A 12,711-nucleotide genomic window follows, 5' to 3' on the forward strand; every position below is an offset into this window, starting at 1 on the left:
TTTCAAGAATAGTGAATTTGTGTGTTCAAGATATCCTACATTATTTATAATTCTGATTGCTCTGTTTTGTAATGTGCATAAAGACTGTAGGTTGGTTTTGTAGGTATTTCCCCAGATTTCCACACAATAACTTAAGTAAGGCAATATGAGTGTATTATACAGAATATAGAGTGATTTATTATTCAAAATATATCTTGTTTTATTTAATATTGCTATAGTCTTTGCCAGTTTTGCTTCAATGTGTTTTATATGTGGTTTCCAGCTAATTTTGTGGTCTAAAATAACACCAAGAAATTTATTTTCGTAAACTCTTTCTATACTAATATTATGAATTCATAGCAGAGAGATATGTAAACACTATATCAAAGTCTGAGATTAAAAAACATCAATTCCAGTCTCTTTAATATACACTGCTCAAAAAAATTAAAGGAACACTTTGAAAACACATCAGATCTCAATGGGGAAAAATATCATGCAGGATATCTATACTGATATGGCTGGGTAATTTGTTAGGAATGAAAAGATGCCACATTGTTTAATGGAAATGAAAGTTGTCAACCTACAGAGGGCTGAATTAAAGAGACATTCAAAATTAATGTGAAAAAAGGATGCAGTAGGCTAGTCCATTAAGCTGAAATTTCATTGCAGCAACTCAAAATGGTACTCAGTAGTTTGTATGGCCCCCACGTGTTTGTATGCATGGCAGTGAGGCAGTGAGCACAGAGCCCACTAGAGGACATCAGGCCCTCAGGCCACCCTCATGAAGTCTGTTTCTGATTGTTTTCTCAGAGGCATTCACACCAGTGGCCTGCTGGAGGTCATTTGGTGGGGCTCTGGCAGTGCTCATCCTGTTCCTCCTTGCACACAAAGGAGCAGATACAGGTCCTGCTGGAGGGGTTAAGGACCTTCTACTGCCCTGTCCAGCTCTCCTAGAGTAACTGCCTGTCTCCTGGAATCTCCTACATGCTCTTGAGACTGTGCTGGGAGACACAGCAAACCTTCTGGCAATGGCACATATTGATGTGCCATCCTGGAGGAGTTGGACTGCCTGTGCAACCTTTGTAGGGTCCAGGTATCGCCTCATGCTACCAGTAGTGACACTGACCCTAGCCAAATACAAAACTAGTGAAAAACAATCAGAAAAGATGAGTAGGGGAAAAAATGTCAGAGACCTCCACCTGTAAAACCATTCCTGTTTTGGGGGTTTTCTAATGGTTGCCCATCTAGTGACCCTGTTGTTAATTTTATTAACACCAAAGCAGCTGAAATGAATTAACAACCCCTTCTGCTACGTAACTGACCAGATCAATATCCCAGAAGTTTAATTTACTTGATGCTATACTCTGATTAAAAAGTGTTCCTTTAATTTTTTGGAGCAGTGTATATATAAGTGTTGTGGCTGCATCTGCACAGCTGAACGACAACCACAAAACACACATCAGAGTTGTGTGTCCATGGAGGGAAAGGAGGAGTCAAATTATTCTTTTTTTTCACACAGAAAACTGCAATACTTTTATTTCATTTTATATGTGCTTGTTTGTAATAATGCAATTAACAGAGAAAATAACATTATACAAGTAAACAAAAAATATTTTTACAGTGAAGTCAAGTCAAGTTACCTTTATTAATATGGCGTTTTAACAATAAAGATTGTGTCAAAGCAACTGTACAGCATTAATTAGGAAAATAGTGTGTCAATAATGCAAAAATGACAATAGCAAACATATGGTAAACTCATAGTAAACTATAGTAAACTTAAATAGTAAACTCATTTTTTTTCAGTTAAAGGCAGTTCATCACTGAATTCAGTGATTTCATTATCCAGCTCAGTTCAGTTTAAATAGTATCTGTGCAATCAAGTCGACGATATCGCTGGAAATGAAGTGTCCCCAACTAAGCAAACCAGAGAAACCAAAACTCCATCAGTGACAGAATGGAGAAATGGAGAAGTAATTAAACAGACTCGATAACACAAAATACAAAACTATGTACTGCTAAAAGACAATTGTGTGTTGACAAAGACACCACACACACACACACACACACACACACACACACACACACACACACACACACACACACACACACACACACACACACACACACACACACACACACACACACACAGTTGTGATGACAGTCCTCTGCTGCTGATTTTGTTTCTCTTGGTCAGAAGGTTCTGTTCCTGTGTTCTTCTTACTGTTGCAGTCAGTGTGGAGCCACAGTGCTGTATATTATGCTGTATATTGCTCCACCTGCTGGAGGCTTCTCTGCTTCACGCACAGGAAAATTATCAATAGTACTGTAGGTTATGTCCTTGTTGGGATCCTGTGGAGAAAGGGATTGTAATTAAACATGATCAAGTCTTCTAATTAATGAATCATATTTTTGAATCATCAAAGTAGTTTAGCTTGACCATACGTCCTCTTTTTGTTCAGACCTGTCCTGGCCAGGATCTCTAAATTGCCTAAAATATCTGGGTTTTGGCTTTGTTTTCCTATTATTTGCATACTTGCTGAAGGTAATGACTCATAAGTAGTTTGACCAATAGTGTGCAGGCATTGTACATAATCGACCAATTGTGGGGCATGTGAGAAGGCAGGGAGCCATCAAAACAAAGCAAATAACAAAACAAAGCCAAAACCTGGACATTTTAGGCAATTTAGAAATCCTGGCCAGGACATGCCTGAGAAAAAGAGGATTTATGGTCACCATAAAATAGTTATATTAATGTCTGGTCTACTTACATTTGGGTTTTCATAATTTATAATGCTGTACATCTCAGGATCTTCAGCTTTAGAGTAGATCTGCATTTCATACAAACACACAAAACAATAAAAAAGAGAAACATCAAGAAACCAAAATCTACTAAGAGAATAGGCTACATGTTCTGGAAATATGTGAGTGGAGTAAAGTATGCTAATAGTGTTAGAAATATAATATGAAATAAGTTCATTAAATTCAATTACCAAGTTTGTTGGTCATAACTTTGTATTTATAGTTTTGACATGCTGCACAAATCAAAGGGAAATTTCCTATGTGGCGAACATCTGATTTAGGAAAGATGCCTCTTATGAGCTCATTCTTTTATTAAATTGTTCTTATGATCTCATCGGTTCTGAATCAATGTGATGAATGAAGTGGATAAAATAAATATATGACTTACTTACTGAACTACCTGTTCCTTGGGTAAACCAGCGTAAAGATATAAAGCTATTAGAAGGAAGGCTGGACAAAAACAACAAAGCGTTTTCTTTTCTCATATTTGACTCTCAAACAATGTCTAGATTGATTAGCATGAAAAAGCTTAGGAACCTCTTTGTTACCAAGAAGAGGGAGACAGTCTTGTATACTAAAAATTAACTGATAGGGTACATTGCCTTAAAATACCCTGTTGAACCCTATATTATCATATGAACATTTTCATAACTTGCTTCTTATAAAGGACTTACCACATCAGTGGTTATGCTGCTGGTTCTCCTTCTGATTTGGTGTTTATCTTGCTCTCATTTTAAAAAAGGGGAAACAATAATATCAGACATTAACTAAATATAGATATATAGAATCTGTGCTCTCAAAATAAATGTCAGAATATCAGAGCATAAAATAGAAATGTAGTGCAGCTGAAACTGACTGTGTCTCCGTCTCCATCTCCAGGTGAAAACACTGATCAGAATCAGTAACAGCAGAAGTGCTGCTAAAGCTGGAAGCCACACAGTCAGGAGTTCATTGCTGTGGGAAATAATGAAACATTTTTAAATATTTATATTCAAAGAGCTCCAAAAGAGAAACTTAATATAAAATTATTTATTCATATAAACTCTAGGGCTTTTCACATTGCTTTAAACCCCATTTTATTGGTGTTATAGGCTAAACCCTGCTTTTAACCACGAGAGAAGTAGGCCTACGTTTCACATTTAGAAGCGTCCACCGTGACAGAAAACAAGTGAATTGGAGTTAAGATTTAATTGCACCTTTATCCATACAAGAAAAACTTTATATAGTCTTTGTTTAGGAATCATGTAGCCTAGCCTACAGTGTAAAATGTCAGTTTATGGATATCCAGGGTTAATTGTTAATCACGAGTAAATTATGAACAGTGTGAAAAGCCCTTCTGTTAATGTAATATTTTAGCTTAAAGGTTTTAGAATTAGATTAAGCCTTATTATTTTATTTTAAACAATAAACATGTAGTACTTTTGAGTTGCTACTGTGTCTTCTGTTTCATTATTATCATTGAGAATTCCTGTTTCATTTCTGCAAAGACAAAATAGAGGAGAAAAGGAAGAATATCACCAGAGCAAGGAGGAAGTGACTGTTAGTCATGAGATATACAGAAACAGATACAAATATAGAATAATTTCACAAAGATGATTATGAAAGGAAAGCCATTTACAGTGAACAGATAAAATTCTTACACTTTGTCACTGACAGTGCCTGTGGACAACAGTTAAAAATAACAAAGTTAGTTTGTTTTATTTCATATGTAGTAGCAAAACATTTATGAATTATTGAAAAATTTGTACCTGGTTCTGCCTCATTTACAGTGAGCTGAACAGGATTCAGTGCCTCTCCAGCAGAACAGTAGTACCAGCCAGAATCAGTGAGTCTCAGTCCAGTCATCAGCACAGTGAAGGATCCTCTCCCATCATCACTGATCTGGACTGATGAATTCTGGGATGTGTTAGTCCTCCCCACTGTGTAACAGCTCTGATCTTTATATCTACACCACTGCTTGACTTCATTCTTATATCCAGAACTGTAGAAACACTGAACACTGATATCACCACCTTCATGTCCAGATACACTGCTGCTCACCACAGACACATTAGGAGCTGAACACACACGAACACACACACACAATACAAGAAGAATGAGAGAGTGTTTAAAATGAAGATAATTTGACATTGTATGTGATTGAAACAAATGCAAAATGTCTTACCAGACTGAATCTTGAGATAAGGCTCATATATTGTTTTTATCGGTGGTTGTTCTCCAGTCTCCACAACACAATAATAATTTCCAGTGTGTTTGTTCTGCAGATTTCTCATAGTCACAGTAAAGAGAATCTGATCAGGATGATCCATTACTGACAGATTCTTTTCTGTTGTGTTTGTGTATGTATTAGATTTATCAGTTCCTGAGAACCAGTATTTCTTCTGCTGTGTGTATTTCTCATCATAATGACATGGGATGGTGACAGATCCTCCAGTCTTAACAGTTAATGTAGGGTTTAACCAACCAGTATAGCATTCAACACCTAAACAAAACACAGTCCAATATGTCCAACAAGTCACTTCTTAATTTGTTCTATCCTCACATAAAACACATTAAAAACAACATGAACAGATGAGCATAAAACCTGTCTTTGCAAAATGTTATACTGAATCTATTAGAAATGAACACAGCAATACATGTACTACTCTCACCTAAGATGAGCCAAAATCCAATTGAAATGTAGAATGTATTCTTTGCAAATGTGGTCATTGTGTTTCTCTTCCTGTATCTTGAAGTTGTTCTGTTCTTGAGTATCTTGACTTCCTTCTTACCCTCATATAATACTTTTCCACCGGATAAAAGCTGTCACCGGGGCGGGACCTTTTAAAAAGTATTTATATGTACCATTTCTGTTAGCCTATGTACACTTTAGGTGCATTCTTTAGGAGTATACAGAGTACAAACAGGTACCTTTTGAAAGGATGGCCTCCCGTGTTAGTGACAGTTTTTGTACTTTTTTTCTGAGAGTGTGGTATACAGCACCTTTAAGTTTGATTTAATAACACATTTAAAGTGCATACCCTTACAAAAAAGAAGTTTATTAAAGTGTGCTATTAGTATACTTCTTTTAAACTAAAAATAGGAAAGTATGCTTTTAGTTGACTTTTTATGTACTTCTCAGAAATGGGCTTTATGTACTCCTCAGAAATATACTTAAAATGACATTTAAGTATACTCGACTTATACTTACAAAAAGTCTATACTTGTGCTCCTAGAATCCGTGTTTTCATTGTTATATGGTAGAGGGTGCTAGTACACATCTTCTGTACAGAATTTCCAAAAACAACACAAGTGAAGAAGAAGAAGAAGAAACAACAGATGGTAACACATGTAATCTAACACAATCATCTGATATGAAACAGCATCAAAACTGTAACGTTATGGAATAAAATGTCGACCAATGAAGAGGTAATAATTACAGTCAAGCTTTGGGGTGTAGATCGACTCCATCTTCGTTTTGATTATCATTCTGAATCAAATTCATAGTCTTTTTTCAGCTTTTTGTTCAAAATGTTATTTCTTTAATTTTTATGAAACTTACCCACATTAAAGTGTTTAAAAAAAGAATTCATGAAGCTTTAATAAAATGTTTTTTGTTTACAAGCAGATACCATCTTCTTTCTTTGGATGTTTTGGATGTTCAGATATTCATATAACAAAATATATACAAATTAAAACCTAAATAGGGACGTAGTAGTATACTTAAAGTATGATGTAAAGTTCACTTAAAGAAAACTTATGAGTATACTTGCAGTATAAAACTACTAAACTAGTAGTTTACTGAGACTATACTTCAAAGTGTACGAAGTATTTAATTAGTAAACTGTCAGTATACCTATAAGTTCACTTTAAAATAATTGCAGTACAAACTACAAACATAGAGGTAAACTAGTTGTGTACTCAAAGTTTGCTACTGTTATACTTAAAGTATACTTAAAAGTAAACTTTAATATACTAGAAAGTGGGCTAATTTAGTCCCGAGGAGTATTGAAACAGTACACTTACAAGTATACTACTATAACACTGAAATTTGTATACTTTCTACACAAAGTGTACTTAAAAATATACTTGAACTTTACTTAAGTATACTTAATAAAATAAACTTGAAGTATACTACTTTTTGGTAAGGGTAATAATGGACAACCTCAGCAGAATAGATTCTAATAATCATGACAGAGAGAGAGAGAGAGAGAGAGAGAGAGAGAGAGAGAGAGAGAGAGAGAGAGACTCTAAACTTTTTATTAGGAATTAGAAAAATCTGGAATTTTGGATGAAAGGAGTGACATTTGAAAAAACAAACAAACAAACAAACAAAGTCATTTAGCAAACACAGATGTCTAGTGGTTTCCACACACAGATACCTTAAGTCTAGTCTGCTGAATAAACAAAGCAAATGCAGAATATAAAGCTTATTATCAACACTTTTATAATCATTTGATCCTTCAGGTCAATGTGGAGAAAATTCCTCTAGTTATGTGCCAAACAGAAACGCTCCATGTGCCATCTGAAAAATAAAATAGAAGTGCACACCATCAACAGACAAATATGAGAACCAAATATGTTTCTTTGTCACACATACACATCACATATATATTTTTTAATATATTTTTATATTTATATATGTGTGTAAAAACGTGATAGCACAGTGGACAAGCCTTAGTTAGGCTAGTTTATTTTAAACAATACACATGTAGTAGCCTACTTTTGTGGTTCCTCTAAATCTAAAAAAGAAAAAAGAAAAAAATAGAAGTAGGCCTAAAAAAAGAATATCACCAGAGCAACGAGGAAATGACTGTTAGTCATGAGATATACACAAACAGATACAAATATAGAATAATTCCACAAAGATGATTATGAAAGGAAAGCCATTTACAGAGAATAGATTAAATACTTACACTTTGTCATTGACAGTGCCTGTGGACAAAAGTAAAAAATAAAGTTTTTTATAAAGTTTAGTTGTGTTTTATTTCATATGTAGTAGCAAAATATGAACTATTAAAAAAAATGTACCTGGTTCTGCCTCATTTACAGTGAGTTGAACAGGATTCAGTGTGTCTCCAGCAGAACAGTAGTACCAGCCAGAATCAGTGAGTCTCAGTCCAGTCATCAGCACAGTGAAGGATCCTCTCCCATCATCACTGATCTGAACTGATGAATTCTGGAATGTGTTAGTCCTCCCCACTGTGTAACACATCTTATCTTTATATCTGCACCACTGCTTGAGTGTATCCTGATATCTAGGACTGTAGAAACACTGAACACTGATATCACCACCTTCATGTCCAGATACACTGCTGTTCACCACAGACACATCAGGAGCTGAACACACACACACACACACACACACACACACACACACACACACACACACACGTCATTTGAGATTATATAATACAGGAGGAATGAGAGAGTGTTTAAAATAAAGAGAATTTGACATTGTATGTGATTGAAACAAATGCAAAATGTCTTACCAGATTGAATCTTGAGATAAGGCTCATATATCATTTTTATCGGTGGTTGTTCTCCAGTCTCCACAACACAATAATAATTTCCAGTGTCTTTGTTCTGCAGGTTTCTTATAGTCACAGTAAAGAGACTCTGATCAGGATGATCAATTACTGACAGATTCTCCTCTGTTGTGTTTGTGAATGTATTAGATTTATCAGTTCCTGAGAACAAGAATTTCTTCTGCTGTGTGTATTTCTCATCATAATGACATGGGATGGTGACAGATCCTCCAGTCTTAACAGTTAATGTAGGGTTTGACCAACCAGTATAGCATTCAACACCTAAACACACAACACACAAACCGTTATGTCCAGGATTAGCCTAACAATAAATCACTTCTTTATTTTTTCAGCCTTCACATAAAACACAGTGAAAGCAAAACAAACAGCTAAGCATAAATTGTGCCATTATAGAAAATAATAAACAGGATTCATTAGTAACAAAGACAGCACAACATTTAACACTCACCTAAAATGAGCCAAAACCCGATTAAATTGTAGAATATATTTGTTGTTGTGTATGTGACCATTGTCCATGTTTCTTTTCCTGTATCTGAGCTGTTTTAACTGTGTTTATAGTAACTGCTGCATTTCCCATTTTCACCCTCATTTAGCACTTAAACATCTTAGCTACCTTGTTAAGGATAGACTCTAGATTAGGGGTTCTCAGATCTGGCCCACCCTTGGGGTCCACTTTCCTGCAGAGTTTAGCTAAACACACGTGAACAAGCTAATCAAGGTCTTCAGGATTACTAGACAGTTACAGGCAGGTGAGTTTGGAGCTAAACTCTCAGGAAAGGGACCTCAAGGGCTGGAGTTTAGAACCCTGCTCTAGATTTCATGCAAAATTATGTTCTGGTCACAGTCAAACTTCTGTTTACACCTCTTTTTAACTAGTAGGGGGATCTGGGGGGCAATTGTAGCATACTAAATTTTATCAGTCACAATCATTGAGATGATGATGTGTGATCATTTCATTAATTTCTCATTTAGACTATGCATAGAAACAACTTTTACCAAGTTTCAAATGTTTTACTGAAAGTGTAATCCATTAATTGACTAAACAAGCCAACGAGAGACTATTAATTAATACTCTTGCAGTCTTGGCCACTTGAGAGTGCTTGCACAAAACAGGAAGTAAGTGTGCAAGATTGTCCCAGGTCTGAAAAACGCCAAAGCTCAGTGCTCTTAATGCACAGAAGCCAAGTGTATCCCATCGTGCATCATGTTAAGGAACTCGCGCCCCCAAATCATGAGATCCCACTGAGAAACACTGAAATTTTAAAGCATTATGTCATAAATCCTTTTACTGAAAACATGTGACTTTGGCAGTTTGATACTGCTCCGAATCGCTGGTTGTAAACAAATAATTCACAAAGGTTTCAAAACTTCACAAAGCAGTTATTATTATAATTATTTCAATATCATTATTACAATTGAAGTTAAAAAATTGTTTAGTTTATACAATAGTCTAATAACACTATTTAGAGAGTATTATATTTGTTACCTGTGATGTGAAGTAAAATCCCAGAGAGAATCAGAGGGTAAATCATGTCTACAGCAGAGTGCATGTGCATGACAGGATCTGGTCACTTCTTGCAGTGTCTCTGCTTCTTCCTGTTTCAGAGGAATAGCAGAAATATCACCTTAAACCACATAAACATTAGCAAGTGAGCAAAGTAGTCACTTTGCAGCAAGCAACCTCACACAACACAAAAACAAATCAAAATTTTACTCATGGGTTCTAATTTGGTTTGTGAATATAATGGTATAATATGGATCAATAGGTTCTCTTCAATTTGATACAACGTTTACTCAAAATGTTTAAGAATGACATAATTAAGGCTGAGCAGATGACTTTCTCCATTTACTGCGACTGATTGAATGAAATTTGACTGTATCTGCCACTAATTTGACACAATTAAAGCACACAAACTGGATGTTTAATTGTTAGATTATTTTTTTTATTGTTCAGTAAATTTAATAATTCGAGCTATTTTACAACTATATATATACATATATATATATATATACATACATATATATACATATACATATACATATACCTATACATATATACATACATATATATATATATATATATATATATATATATATACATATAATATATATATATATATATATATATATACAGTACAGACCAAAAGTTTGGAAATCATTACTATTTTTAATGTTTTTGAAAGAAGTTTCTTCTGCTCATCAAGCCTGCATTTATTTGATCAAAAATACAGAAAAAAATTTAATATTGTGATATATTATTACAATTTAAAATAATTGTTTTTAAATTTATTATACTTTAAATTATCATTTATTTCTGTGATGCAAAGCTGAATTTTTAGGATCATTATCACATGATCCTTTAGAAATCATTCTAATATGATGATTCATTATCAAAGTTGGAAACAGTTCTGCTGCTTAATATTTTTTCAGAACATGTGATACTTTTTTAGGATACTTTGATGAATAAAAAGTAAAAAAATAAAATAAAAAAAAAAAGAAGCTATGTTTTTAAAATATAAATATTTTGTAATAACAATATACACTACTGGTCAGTAATTTGGGGTCAGTAATTTTCTTTCTTTCTTTTTTTTTTTTTAAATAAAATCAATACCTTTTATTCAGCAAGGATGTGTTAAATTAATAAAAAGTGATAGAAAAGAAAATATATTATTAGAATATATATTATTAGATTTATTTATTTTTTTTTTTAATAAATGCAGTTCTTTTTAACCTTTTATTCATCAAATATATTAGACAGCAGAACTGTTTCCAACACTCATAATAAATCAGAATATTAGAATGATTTCTAAATGATCATGTGATAGACTGGATGTTACATGTGACACTGAAGGCTGGAGTAATGATGCTGAAAATTCAGCTTTGCATCACAGGAATAAATTATTTTTTTTAAAGTATATTCAAATAGAAAACTATTATTTTAAGTTGTAATAATATTTCACAATATTACTGTTTTTTTTCTGTATTTTTGATCAAATAAATGCAGGCTTGATGAGCAGAAGAGACTTCTTTCAAAAAAATAAAAAATAGTAATGTTTCCAAACTTTTGGTCTGTACTGTATATATATATATATATATGTGTGTATGTGTATGTGTATATATATATGGCATATATACATATATATGGCCTAGTGGTTAGAGAGTTTGTCATGTCACTTCATATATATATATATATATATATAATATATATATAATATATATATTATAATATATATATATATATATATATATATATATATATATATATTCTTTCTGTTTACATTTTCTAATTAAAATCTAGCAAATAAAATGGGGTGGAGTTAAGGAAAGGGCTTCATGGGCATTTGTATAAATTATTTTAAAAAAGCCCAAATTTGATAAAAAAAAAAAGCATGTTTAAAGTACAGAAGCCTAAGTCTAAGTACAAAAGCAGTGCTTAAACATTGAAGAAGAAACACTGACTTCTGCTTCACTTACAGTGCTGTTCACTGCCGATCAGCAGCAGACCACAGATTGCAGGCCGAAACACACATATATGAGCCGACCAGAAAGTGTGTGATGTATATACAGTATGAGCAGACCATCTTTGTTGACGGACATTCAAAATTAGTGTGTATACTAAATCCACAAGTAAAATCACAAAATACTTCCAGGGCTGCGTGTGTATACTTATTAGAAAACAAGATATAGGACAACCTGAAACCAAGACACATACAACTGCAAAATACTTTTATTTCATTTATAATATGCTAGTTTGTATTAATGCAAACAATATAAAACTGTACAAGTAAACTTACAGTGAAGAAATTAAGCAGCGATATAATACAAAAAAACTACAAAAAAGTTGTGATGACAGTCCTCTGCTGCTGATTTTGTTTCTTTTGGTCAGAAGGTCTGTTCCTGAGTTCTTCACTGTTGCAGTCAGTGTGGATCCACAGTGCTGTATATTATGCTGTATATCGCTCCGCCTGCTGGAGGCCTCACCGCTTCACTGCCAGGAACATCATCAATAGTACTGTAGTAGATTATGTCCTTGTTGGGATCCTGTAGATAAAGGGATTGCATAATAAACATGATATATTCATGTCTGAAATTTCATCACATCAGTGCATGTCTGGTCTACATACATTTGGGTTTTCATCATTTATAGTGCTGTATATCGGTGGATCTTCAGGTTTAGAGTACATGTGCAAACAATATAGAAAAAAAATATAAAGAAATCAACATATGACTAATTTAATAAACTACAGGTTTCATGGCCAAACTATGTGAAATATGAGAAATAAGGAGAAAAACAACAAATGTTTTTTTTTTTTTGGTCGAAATAAGAGGTTGAAACCTCTCTGGATCTTAGCATTTGCTGAATGAGAGTACATTTCTTGTTCACACCAGATTTAAAATTCTTATT

General features: G+C 33.7%; 2 protein-coding genes across 2 annotated transcripts; both read right to left on the reverse strand.

Moving 5' to 3' along the window:
• Positions 1–1,605: 1,605 nt before the first annotated feature.
• On the reverse strand, positions 1,606–5,537 carry LOC109110556 (CMRF35-like molecule 1). Its single transcript, XM_042712289.1, has 9 exons — positions 5,430–5,537; positions 4,943–5,260; positions 4,527–4,835; positions 4,419–4,437; positions 4,198–4,257; positions 3,635–3,732; positions 3,453–3,505; positions 2,748–2,807; positions 1,606–2,328 (listed from the first exon to the last, which is right to left on the reverse strand). The coding sequence occupies exons 1-9, from the start codon at positions 5,485–5,487 to the stop codon at positions 2,209–2,211; spliced, it is 1,095 nt and encodes a 364-aa protein (XP_042568223.1). The 5' UTR covers positions 5,488–5,537; the 3' UTR covers positions 1,606–2,208.
• A 1,464-nt stretch (positions 5,538–7,001) lies between these two features.
• LOC122134962 (polymeric immunoglobulin receptor-like) lies at positions 7,002–9,936 on the reverse strand. Its single transcript, XM_042712305.1, has 5 exons — positions 9,793–9,936; positions 8,250–8,567; positions 7,789–8,097; positions 7,674–7,692; positions 7,002–7,282 (listed from the first exon to the last, which is right to left on the reverse strand). The coding sequence occupies exons 1-5, from the start codon at positions 9,860–9,862 to the stop codon at positions 7,246–7,248; spliced, it is 753 nt and encodes a 250-aa protein (XP_042568239.1). The 5' UTR covers positions 9,863–9,936; the 3' UTR covers positions 7,002–7,245.
• Between the last annotated feature and the right edge of the window lie 2,775 nt (positions 9,937–12,711).

The sequence above is a fragment of the Cyprinus carpio genome, chromosome A2 (assembly GCF_018340385.1).
Source record: "Cyprinus carpio isolate SPL01 chromosome A2, ASM1834038v1, whole genome shotgun sequence".
Lineage (NCBI taxonomy): Eukaryota > Metazoa > Chordata > Actinopteri > Cypriniformes > Cyprinidae > Cyprinus > Cyprinus carpio.